The following is a 12,849-nucleotide window of genomic DNA, read 5'->3' as shown; positions in this document are numbered from 1 at the left end:
AATACCAGGGAAATTTCTCTTATTTTGTTCTGTATTCTGTCTGTGTACTTTCACAGGACTTGATATCATGTGGGATGAATGGTGAATAAAAATGATTTTTTGTGATAAATGAATGCAATCTCCTTCTGACAGGGAGCACTTTGATCAAAGTGGGGGAATGTGAGAGAAGATTAGGAGCAGCAGAGAGAGAGTTCCTTCAGACGTCAGCCATCAGCTTTCTTACACCCCTCAGGAACTTTCTGGAAGGAGACTGGAGGACCATCTCAGTGAGTCTAGAAGAAAACCTCTATTCTACTGTTATTGTTACAGAGACCATCCAGATTGTCCACATGTATCATCCTGGGTGTGAATGAAAATGTCAAGGTGCATCATCACATCATCTTCTGCCTCATCGATTAGTATACTTTTAATTTGTTAAATTAGTAACAACAACTTCCGAATTAATAATCAATCATCACTTTGACTTGTCAGTTGGTTTTAAATGTCTTCATTGATGGCCTAGCTAATTGTAGAAACCGTAAGCTGTTGCTGGTATTCACCTCCTAAAGCTAAGGGTTGGAGAGATACCATGTGTGCTCTTCTAGCTTGAACTGCTTGTGTTTTTTGTCTGATATGTTACATGTCTTAGGAGGCCCAGTATAGCCTCCTTGAAATCCGGCATGGATCATGCCGTGCCATGATGTACCACCATTTATATTTGCAATTCCTCTCTGCTAAGCTCAACTGCTCACTGACTGTTGTAGAAAGAACGGCGTCTCTTGGAGAATCTACGCCTTGATCTGGACGCCTGCAAAACACGTCTGAAGAAGGCAAAGTTAGCTGAGGCTAAAGCTGCGGTAAGACCCACCTCACAGCCGCACTCCCACATCCATTCCCTCAATTCTCCTGATGTTAAGTTTTTGGTGTTGCTGGCAGTAACATGACTAACTGTCTGTATATGCATAACCTTTGCAGTGCGAGGGCGAAGTGAGTATCAAACATTTTTGACTTTCAGTATGATGCACTCCTTGGGTTGTTTTTCCTACCTCACTTGTTTTGATTTAATTTTCTTAGCCATGCTGTAACTGCTGGCAAGAAACTGACATCAATTCGCCAGAAAATGCAGTAGTGATCTGAAAAAATAACTGACCAAAAGACGAGTCTTTTCAGAGAAACCTTGAGTATTAAACAGTATGTTAGGAAATTAACAGAAGCCATTGACCAAATTTATGACTGATTAGACTGTATTCTACTTTTGTACTAATAAGTATCAAAGCTTTATTTTTTGCCATATGAAGTTACCTTTGTCGTTATCCATTTCATTGCTGATACGTTACCATCTCTGTTAAAAACAGCAGAGTCATTTGTTCAGATCTCTGTGCCTTTACTTGTTAGTGATCCTTTGTTTTTATTATAAACAAATTTATTCAGAAATGACAGTTGTCTTTTCTATAAATTACTGACAAAAAATTACAGAATTTGACATTTGGGTTCGGTAACAGTCTGAACAGTTGTGTTTCCACCCGGTTGTTTTTAATGTGCGTTTTCAATGTGCACATAAAAACACCAAAGTGGAAATGCTAAAAACTCTAAACTAAAAAATAATAACACTCTGAAATATTGCCAAAAACAAAAACCTTTATGCTCGGAAGAGGTAGGAAAAAAATGTGTATTGATAGAAGATAATTGTGACAAAATGCAGTGGAAACTGGTTTGGTGAATACCCTTCCAAGAGCACATAGCTGTAGAATTAGTAATTCAAAACTCTACATTTCCATTGTCCAGTGTGCTCTCCATCACATTACTGCAATTAGTGTCTGTTTTACTTCGTTTGAGGTTTGACTGACACTCTTTAAGTTGAGACATCTCGTTTTGCCCTCTTTTTCTGCAAGTGACTGATTAATTATTGCTACCTATTAATTATTGCTACTGCTAATCTCGATGAAGCATTTCTAAATATTTGTAATAGTGAATGGAAACGGCTATTCATTTCCAAAAAATTTGGTTGACTTATAACTCGTGCCCTTACATTTATGTTTAACTTTACCTGAATAATTATCCATCCATCCTCTATACACCGCTTTATCCTCACCAGGGTCATGGGGGGTGCTGGAGTCTATCCCAGCTGACTCGGGCGAAGGCAGGGGACACCCTGGACAGGTCGCCAGTCTGTCACAGGGCTACATATACAGACACACAATCACACTCACATTCACACCTACGGGCAATTTAGAGTAACCAATTAACCTCAGCATGTTTTTGGACTGTGGGAGGAAGCCGGAGTACCCGGAGAAAACCCACGCATGCACAGGGAGAACATGCAAACTCCATGCAGAAAGATCCCAGGCCCACCCCGGGATTCGAACCAGGGATCTTCTTGCTGCAAAGCGAAAGTGCTAACCACTACGCTACTGAGCAGCCCCTGAATAATTATAAAACGTAGAAATATATCAGATGTTGCATGAAGGCATCTGTTGGAAAACAACAAACTGTGGTGCACAAACATTCACAGAGCCTTCCTGCATAATGCAAATAGAAAAAAACAGAAGGCCTACTCTATCAAAACAGATCAAACTCTACGAACACTGCTACTGTTTTGAGTTTAACCTAATAAAGTGAACTTAATTTAGCAATTTTAACAGCTTCTGTTGAACAGAAATTGCACAAGATTTAAAAAAAAAGGTAGAGACAGTGTGAAATAAACTTTGTCAGCATCTATGTGTTGTTAGAGAAATGACAGTAGAATAAACAGTAGCAACAAGAAAAGCAGTGAGAGAGTGCAGTGCTCCGCCAAGGCTGCTCAGTCATAAGATTTCCGACAGACGAGTCCTGATGAGTTCGATTCCTGGCAGAACTGAGTAATTTAAAAATGTACTAGGTTGGCACAGATGCAGTCTCTTCTCTGTCTGTAGACACTACCCTGTGACTTTGAGGAATGTCTCACCCACAGTCCCACCGGATTAATTACACATCACAAGTAATAGCCTATCATCACGTCTGTAAAACTTTCAGTTAAACTTATGTAAAATATACACAAGCACAAACATTTCAGTGAAGGTTTCTGTCAAAATTTGTGCTATTCTGACATCAAGATTTATTTTTGATCCAAATATATATTGTTAATAATCGGTACTGATGACAGCCATGAAAAAACCACAGCAGTTTACCCCAAATAATAACAAACTGGTTTCTTTAAATCTGTTCTCTTAAAAGACGCAGTTTAACCTATCCTTCAGCCTTAGTAGTCTTCGAACTGAGAATATGACATTGTATTGCCAGCAGGTGGCTGTGCCTCCCAAAGGTCTGAGCTCACGTCTGACTTTCTTTTTTCATGAATATGAATTCCGCACAGAAATTACTTGTCTTCGTTGTGTAGACTACATGAGCTCAAACTAAGACATATGCAAGAAATCAAGCCCATTGATCGTGTCCCGTCCACATTTCATCATGGCCTAGGAATGAATGTTCTTTGGAAAGCTTTTCCATTTTCTTTGAAACTTGTTTTTGTTTGATTGTTGAACAACTTTTTTTTTTTTAAAAAAGTCTGTCTTTTACCAGAAATTTAGTTTTCAGTATGATGATGAAAAAGCCCCAGATCTGTGTGGTTGACAAAGGCAGACTTTTGCAACCTGTATGCATGTTAGCATGCGCATGATACACTGCAGCCGACTACCCTTAAAGTTAATATTGTCACTGACTGTCCTACTTCCAGGTGACTAGTCAGGTCAGTGAAATAACCAGATTAGTCATCAGTTTCAGTTGTTGAGAAGTTGTTTACATACAGTGATGTTGCATCACCTCTCTGCACCTTTCTTTTATGATTCAGACGTACCGATTATGAAAGTGTGTTGGCGTGTATTGTCTGCCAGCAACCTCTCCCATCTTTGAAGTTGGCAGGAGTGACTCTGTGGCACATAACTGCCTTTTTAAATATTACTTAAACAACTTAATTGCGCAGCTTTTATTTGACAAACTTCAATTAATGCTGCGAAGACAAATCTCACCTCTTCATATTATAGAAAACCTGAATCATCAGCCTGTAATATTAATAATGTGCAGGTTAACCATGTTGTCTTGTAGTTAAAATTATATCTCCTCAAGATCATGGTTTTATCTCTGCTGTGTTTTTCTGATTTTGTCAGTATTTCTTGATACATGGTTGTCATGTATTCACTGAGTACACAAGGGCACAAATGTTAATTAATTAAACTGTTTCTGTAGATGGTTCCAGATTTTCAGGAGACCAGACCCCGTAACTATGTGCTTTCTGCCAGTGCCTCTGCGGTAAGGAGACAATTCTGCTTTACAAAACAAATGTGAACATGAAAAATTACCCTTTTAAAAATAATGTCTTGTTTTGTTCAATCCACATGCAGTTACCTCTGAAATAAAGTGGTATTTTAACCTGTATTTCTACAATTTATGTAGGACAGCTTTCACTTGTATAACACACATGTAGGCCATAGAATTAGAATGGCTGTCAGAGGTGTGTGGAGAAAATCATTTAACTTTCTATTACCAGCTTTAAAGGCCTCTATGCAATTTTTTGCTGTCTGCTGTATCACATCAATCATTTACTGTAACTGCTGTGAATCTTTCCTTCTAATAATGTTTGACAGGAGGTGTGTTCGCCTGGTAACAACAGTAGGCATGAGCAATACCAGCTACAAGTTTGCATACCAGAGCCGTGTGTCATGTTTTAGATTATGCTGTCTTGCTGAAAGTTCTCAAAACATTGATAACAAGCATCCAAGAGCCAAGACAGATGTTACTCATTAACTTGTTCTTTTGAGAGCTGTTCATCAGACCGATAACATGTACTGGTCGCTATGATTTGTTAAAAGTTTGTTTTGCATTCACAAAGTATGCTCTGCAGTCCAACAGTAATTTAATACGCTAACCAGCTGAACAGCAGTATGTCACTACTGTTTTGATGTCACAGTCTTAGAGCCGCCTGAATCAAAGCAAGACTTTGAGGGAGTCTTGTGGTGGAAACTAAATCCAAACCATGGGCCAGAGTCTCAAACTTGACCATGTTTAAAAGTCTAAAAAACTTCTTAAATGATCTTATTTAAAAAATCACCAGGGCCTCTTTTCAACCAGGCTGGTTCCAGCGCTAGTTTGGAGCCAGTGCCTGACTTAGCACCAGTTCTTTGTGTTTCCACCAATTAAGCACCGGCTCCAGGCTCCAAAAACTGATGCTTTTTAGGCACCATCTCTTTGCTGGGCCAGAGTTCAGAACCACGGGCTGGAGGCAGGGTTACGGTGACCAACGATCAACGGCGGAAACACAGAACCACCACTTTTTGACAACCGAGCGAGTAGTAGTAGTTTCGAAAACCAGTAAATGTGGACACCAGTAGCATGATTGCGGATGTGCTCAGACAACAGCTGACGATCATTTATGAAGATAGACATAGATAATATCATCAACGTATAGCGTTTGTTCAAACGCTATTTATTGGATGCAAACGTAATCGAAGCTAAGTAGCCAAGCTAACGCTAACACGTTCACTGTTAAGAATCTAAACATCTCTGACAGTTACCTGTCTTCTCAAATGTCCTCGCCGTTGCTTGGGACTACGATGAAGACAGGTTGCTACTAACAGTTTGATTATTTGTTTCTGGATTGCAATGTAGGCTTGCAAAGTCAGGAACAGCATTTGCATTGTTACGATGCGCGAACATTGTTGAACGGCTACACAGTGGACGCAGTGACGTGGCTCTAACTTTGCTCCTTGCTAATGGAAAAGCAAACCACTTTTTAGGAGGAACGAGATTTGAACCAACTAAGCACCAGCACTGAACTAGCACCTGGTTCTTTTTGGTTGAAAAAAGGTACAGGAGAAGTCAACATTCAAAGACAGCAGGATTTATTGCCAACAGAAAACCCAGGAGTAGCTCTTAGCAGTGATTAACACTCCCAGGAAAAACCAGGGATACTGAGCTGGGCACTGTCTTTTCTGCTGAGTCATTCTTTCCACGCCTGTAGGGCATATATTCAGAGAGATAGTGCTGACACAGTTATACTTTTCTAAATCTGTTGGTCAGATCTTAATGTCAGATTATCATATTTCCCCCCTAGATCACACCCTACAGAGGACATGGGCATTAGGTTATGGTAATGTTTTACAGAGAATATGCCCAGATATGTTCAGACTTTGCCTCAGCCCCCCTGTATATTTTACCCCTATTATTTTATGACAGATTTCATGCATATTTTACCATTATGTACTGTTAAGTTTCTTATTATGCCTTACGTTTACACCGTTATGTTTTGAATACTCCATATATCATTTTTCTACAAAGCATGTTATTTTTCTTCACACAAAAAATACACATTTTACTTCATGATCTTCCAGCTGTCTGTGTCTGTGGAGGACACACACACCATACCGTCAAAATATCAGTCACTGCTAGAACCTTCATTAGTATCTATTTCATACATGCCTTAACTCTATTCCTCAGTTTTATAGCATTTGCCATAATTATATTATCTTTTACCGATAGCATATTGCACCCAAAAAATATTCCACTACAGTATTATGTTAGTCTTTGAAGAGTGCAATTGCAAGATATAAAACACACAAGAAACGGACACATAATTAACAGGTAAAATGTAATGTGTTGTAGACAAACGATGTTCATCCTAGCACTGAAAGTGAAATCAAAAGTCGGGCATTTTCAACAGCTGAGCCATGAGTATGGTAGCAGGGTGTGTCAGGGAGTGGTGCTGCTTGGACTTTCTGTGCTTCTTTAGAAAGAGCATCAGTTCAAGACGAAACACACGAACAAAAAAAACTATGCAATGTCTTGGCTGTATATGGATATGTTCAGTTTGCTTAACAGATAAAGTCTTCCGTTCAACACTTCTAGGGGAGCTTCGGAGCTGTAAGAGATTTTAAGAGGTGACAGCACAACACAGTGCTACCGTATGTGTAGCTGTATTGGGGAGAAAGTGTGTTCAGAGCATAGATGTACAATTTATGTGCATCCTCGCTGGCTTCACCCCGTCCTGAACAGATGTTTAACTACATGTCTGACTGTCTCATTGTCCCCTTTACATGAACATACAACAGACCAAGATACGTACATGGTGGAAAATTTTACAACGTGGATGTTTCACCCAGGTTGAAGACTTTAAAGGCAGTGCAAACGTCTGTTAAGACAATTCTACCAGAAGTCATGCTACAGCCACTGTCTACAGTGTGATACTGTTATCTTTTTTTATGATTTACCCTCCTATCCTTATAATCACTTGTTCGCTTTCTTTTGTTGCTTCAGTACCTGACATAATACTTGTGCTAGTTAGTGGCTTTTCATAGCCCCAAATGCAATCAAGGAACAAAGTGCAAAAAGCAGCACTAAATTGGCTTCTCTTTAGAAAAGGTGAGGCTGAGTAATGTAGTACTAACCAAATGGCATTTCAGTGTAGAGCTGAGAACAGGCAAAGTTGTTCCAAAACCATGGTTTCTACATTTAGCTCAGCCTTTGCAATCCAAACACATTCTATGCCCTTTTAATACCTTCCACTACTCAGAACACTTCTAGCAGGGACTAAACCATCCGGTGGGGCTGAGACTTTGCTTAGGCACTGGTTCAACATAACACGGTGATATGGTCATAACGTCTATTTTCTCTGCTTCTTTTGCTGCATGTTTTGGCCTATCAGCTCTGGACAGAGGAAGTAGAGAAAGTAAGTACAGTGATGTGGTTGTGAACTTCTGTTCTGCCATCCATGCTTCAGGATTAAGGCCTCAGTCTGCCTAAAACATCGAAGTTTTAACTGGCCACATCTAATCGCACTTTCCACCACACTGAATTGCACAAAACTAACTGACATAAAAGCACACACATACTCAATCTCACAAGCTCTTTCTTAAAGGTGTACTGAAACCTTGATTCCCCCTCTGTGGATCTCTAACTGGTCAGATTCACTGCTACTGTGAAATCCTCCCTCATTAATCTACGTTGTGTCTTCTGGTTGTTGTGAGACATGAAAACATTTCAACTTTCTGACTTATGTCTCAGTTAAATACACAACATGTCAGATTATTTTTTAAAATATTGTCCTCAGATTACGTTTATTACCAGCGCATGTGTTTCAGTATGTCCACATAATGACGTCTGGACATTAGTTGTAGCAGTCATTCTGAGTGATGTGAAGGAAAGATGTCAGTAATATTTTTCTTGTTGTTTCAGGCTGAACATGAACTCCGAGTGGCCCAAACAGAGTTTGATCGCCAAGCAGAGGTTACACGGCTGCTTTTGGAGGGCATCAGTAGTACACACGTATGTCAGCCACACACACCTTCACCACATGTATCACTCTTACTTTTATCTCATGTAGAGAAAGCAGTAACTTTGACTCCCCACATCAGCAGGATTTTTGGTTGCTGCATACATTCCCTTTAATCTCATGCCTGTTGGTAGTGGGCCGTCATTTAAAACCGTTCAGTCTGAAGTCTGCTTGTGGGTATTTTTTTCATTCACTATGTTACGCATTCAGGTTTTATTCTACACTATGAAGTTAAAGAGTGGTGTTTACATTTTACTGTACTCTCAAAGCATACTTTGTGACGTCACAGAAATTAAATAATGTGAATGCTGTTACTTCAAGTCCCTGTAAAGCAGTAATGAATGTGTGTTTTGACTTCATCACACCACAGGGAACTGTAATTAATCCCCCAACCAAATTTAAATGATTAAAAAAATGTGAAGTACTGTATTTAAAATTGTATTGCAACATCTCGAAACAAAAAAAAGCTGTTTTCTCTACTTTGAAGCACTCGATGCATGTCCACTGAAGGAGCTTACTGACATCTTTCACAGCAACCCAAATGATCAAAACAGTGAAAACGGACTTGAATTCATCTTAACTGAACCAAACAGAGTTAGATGTGAAAAAAGTCCCTCAGTGTCCCTGTAGACCTGTACTTGGTCCTGGCTAATAGAAAAAACTCTGCAACCAGAGGAAAACCCTCTGAAAAAACAGTGTCATACGCACTGCTTCTGCTTCTCAGGGCTTTGCTGGTGCTCTTGCTATCCATGGGGTTCAGATTACCAGAAAATAAAGCAGAAATCAACTAGATGTCCAAGAATGAATGACATGAAGTACTTCAACTCACCTTTTTAAAAAAAAAAGTTATGAAGAGTACAGATTTGAGGTTGAATACTCGAAGCTGCTACTAATTTTTGTCTATCGATGTCACTGTCAATCATGCTACAAAGCTAGTATGATCTGCCTGGATACAAAAATATAGTAGCTTGTTTATGGTATTGACAGAATGTTCAGAAAATGCTGGTTAAAATGCTGGTTAAACAGCCACCTGTGACTTACAACAATGCAAGCAAATAGTGCATAGAGAATTATAGGTTTTGTGAGTGGTCATATGGCAACTTATTGTTGTTTATGGGCTATCAAGTGGCAAATTTTCCTTCTAATAGACATTCACCAGTCAAATGAGTAACTGACTGTGTGCATTCAGTTTGGCCACATAATGACCTACATGATGTTGATGATAAACTCTCTTAGGCAAAAATGCACATATCTGTGATCACATATAAGTAAAGCTGACTTTAAGTGCAAAATATGCAGGAAAAATGTAGTTTTTATGGATATGTGGTTAATTTGAACTCATTACCGGCATTTTCTAGAATTAAAGCCCTTCCCTACTGTTAGTGGCATCTTATATTCTTTGGTGGGCCTTTACTGCCAACAATGGCCTCAGGTGTTGGAAGGACAGGAGGGCAAAGGTTGTAGTCCCTGCAGAGGAAGGTGCAGGTGGTCGTCCTCAGTTTTCTATCAGTTTGGCTCTTCATAAGATCAATCCAGCTCTTGCTGATCTTTTGAAGGAGACTGAACTGTTGTGCAAATTGTGGCTTCCAGAAAAGATTCATTTGCTCCACTAATGCATTGTACTTTAGCCAGCTGTATATCTGATGATAGCGGAGTATTTGTGGCAGAATTGTTCACTTGTTTTAAAAAGAATGTTTTTCAGGCTTAGTTTATGTTCTGTACATTCTGTTTCATCTGGGTGAAGTTATCCAGATGCTCAAAAAGTAAAAGGCTTTTCACACATGCACAGTGCGTCAGCAGTAATAATGTTTATGATAAATATTCATGTAAAAGCATCAAAGAAACTGTTCTTCTACATGAGTACTTTCACTTGTAATACTTTAAACACATTCTACCAGTATCGTGGGATAGCTACTTAAGATGTGTTTACTGATGTTTTCCAGGTTTCTTTCACAATGACTGTCGTTTTATTTTCAGGTCAATCACTTACGCTGCCTGAATGAGTTTGTGGAGGCCCAAGCTGCCTATTATAAGCAGTGTCATTTCCACATGCAAGAACTACAGAAAGAACTGGGAAGGTGAGAGACGATTTTGATGAGTGGTTTGATTCATCGGGCTTTATTACTCTACTGGCACAGAGAGTTTAGCGACCAAGCTGCAGGTCTCTATGCCAACCCTTTCAGTTGAGATATTAATGATTAACTCGTGAAAAATTAGATCACTCAGGAATGTGTTACCTGACAGGCTTGGTGGTGTAAAAGTTTGTGCATTCATTTTCCAGCATCACATTAGATCCATGTTGCATTACAGCTCCAGAAACAGCAGGATCAAGTGTTGTTTGACCTCACCCTGAATGTGCCAGGCACCTGTGGCCTGAGCAGCAAGGCATTATAGTAAAAAGATCACATGTATGATATCACACAGCAACAAAACAGAAAAATTATCATGAAGAGCAACAACTAATAATGTTTTCTTAAATCACATCTCATTTATTTTCAGCATAGAAAAGCTTTATAGTACCACAGCATCATTAGAGCCTGATTAATTCAATTATTTTTGTTCTATAACAACAAACAAAAACTGGAAACATACAATTAAATTTTAGTTTTTAATTCAGATGATTTAGTTACGTTTATTTGTGATGCAAATTCTGCAAGACTTCCTTGTCTGTGTTTCTAAATGAGCCGGTTTTAATCATATAAAATAAGCTTAACATGGGAAATGTATGGATTTTCTGCTGTTAGCTCCTGATGATTGGTCCATTTTTGAATATTGGTATGATGAAGACATTACATCCTGTGTGGGGACATATCGACATCCACTCTACGGAGAATAAAGTGAATTCTGCTCAGTTAGACTGTGATTTAGTCTTTGATAGATGTGTTATTACAGCATATGAAAAGCATTTGTCTTTGTACCAGTGAGGATGTCAGTCCAGTTTAGTTATTTTTGGTTTTGTCAAATCATGAAACATAATTTTTACTGTCTCCTGCTCTCAGTTCTGATGAGGATGTGTGAGTATGACCCATAATGTTTGTCCTCCTGTCTGTTAGGGCAATTTATCTGTCCCTTTGTGTGTCTTTTCTAACTCACATATTTGCCTGATTACTGATGTTTTCCAGAGACGTGTTAAGCATAAATTACAAAGTTCCATTAGGCTATTTTGTCTTTAAGAACAGAATGGGACTGAGGTATTTGCAGGATTTTCCATCTCGGTGTACACAGTGCACAGCTGGGAGGAGAGGTGCAAAGATTTGTGTTCAAATTTGCAAAACATATAGCTTAATTACCCGACGAAACATGTCTTTCTTTATTTTAGCTGTTGTTTTGCTGTTCACGTCTGTGTCAGAGCTATCAGTCTAGATGCTCCTTGCTTTTGTTTTTCACTGCAGCCAGGTGTACTTTACTTGGAGATGCTGACATGGTTCATAGTCTGACTCTCTGGATGTAGACTGTGGGTCTAAGCCTGCCATTGGATGCTCATCTCAGGCCACTTTTCCTTCCCTTTCCACTGCGTGCTACAGGTTTCAAAATCCACTTCATCCAGACAGCAAAATACCAGACTGAAAATTTTAAGTTGTGCCGAGGATTTAGATCACGAAATATTGCCCCGTGTCACTGATGATGGAGATTGTGTTTAAAGAAATGTGTATTCGTCGAAATACAAACAAGCCAAAGCATTTTTTCCCTATAGCGGATTGATATTGAGGTGCATCTAGACCAGGGGTCAGCATGCAGCTCTTTCATCCCTCTGTTGCAGCTCCCTGTAACTTTGGAAAATAACACTGGTCAACAACAAAAAAATTGTCTGAGGTTTTAAAGCTGATTTAAGATAATTTTGGGGTGCAGAATTCAAATATAACATTAGTTTTGCTCTATCAGGTCAACTTTTTTAACTATGACCATTTGTTGTTTTTCACCTTTTCTTTATATATATATGCGTATGATTGCTTTATTGTTTATGCATCTACAACTTACAATCACTATATTTTTGGTATATCTCTATCGTATATTGTTTTGGATGATACCCAGTTTTTGTTTCTTGAAATATCTTCAGTAAATTACTTATTTTTATTCTTTGCACATAGGTGAATACCATGGCTTCTCGCAGAAGAGCTTGCAAAAATCAACCTGATGTATTCTGCTACATCTGTGGTGAATACACATTGGCACCTAACAGGAACTCTGTTACAAGCTTCATAAAGTGTGCCTATAATGCCTATTTTGGTATAAAGCTTGGTGACCAGGATAAAGCCTGGGCCCCACATATGGTGTGCAAAGCATGTACTGAGTATCTGCGTCAATGGACAAAGGGCAAGAAGAGTTGTCTAAAGTTTGGAGTTCCCATGGTTTGGAGAGAACCAGCAAACCATGTCACTGACTGCTACTTCTGTGCTGTAGATGTAACTGGGATTAACAGAAAGAACAGGGGCAGCCTTACATATCCTGATCTTCAATCAGCACGTCATCCTGTAGCTCACTGTGATGACATCCCAGTACCTGTCTTTGGAGAGCTTCCAGATATTAGTGAGGGAGATTCCTCTAGTGACCATGAAGATCAAGAGGATCAG

General features: G+C 39.1%; 1 protein-coding gene across 4 annotated transcripts in view; it reads left to right on the top strand.

Annotated features, from left to right (window-relative positions):
• Positions 1 to 12,849, top strand: part of sh3glb2a (SH3-domain GRB2-like endophilin B2a) — a 38,355-nt gene that overhangs the window by 17,260 nt on the left and 8,246 nt on the right. For 2 of the 4 annotated variants that reach the window (XM_022213321.2, XM_022213322.2), the window contains 7 exons: positions 133 to 266; positions 744 to 836; positions 955 to 966; positions 4,201 to 4,263; positions 7,652 to 7,675; positions 8,182 to 8,271; positions 10,256 to 10,356. In XM_022213321.2, coding sequence (XP_022069013.1) covers positions 133 to 266; positions 744 to 836; positions 955 to 966; positions 4,201 to 4,263; positions 7,652 to 7,675; positions 8,182 to 8,271; positions 10,256 to 10,356 — 517 coding nt within the window. The remainder of the gene's footprint in view (positions 1 to 132; positions 267 to 743; positions 837 to 954; positions 967 to 4,200; positions 4,264 to 7,651; positions 7,676 to 8,181; positions 8,272 to 10,255; positions 10,357 to 12,849) is intronic. The other 2 variants (XM_022213323.2, XM_022213324.2) reach the window with 1 other exon arrangement.

This window comes from Acanthochromis polyacanthus, chromosome 7 (assembly GCF_021347895.1).
Source record: "Acanthochromis polyacanthus isolate Apoly-LR-REF ecotype Palm Island chromosome 7, KAUST_Apoly_ChrSc, whole genome shotgun sequence".
NCBI classification, from domain to species: Eukaryota; Metazoa; Chordata; class Actinopteri; family Pomacentridae; genus Acanthochromis; species Acanthochromis polyacanthus.
This window is presented reverse-complemented; position numbering and strand designations above follow the sequence as displayed.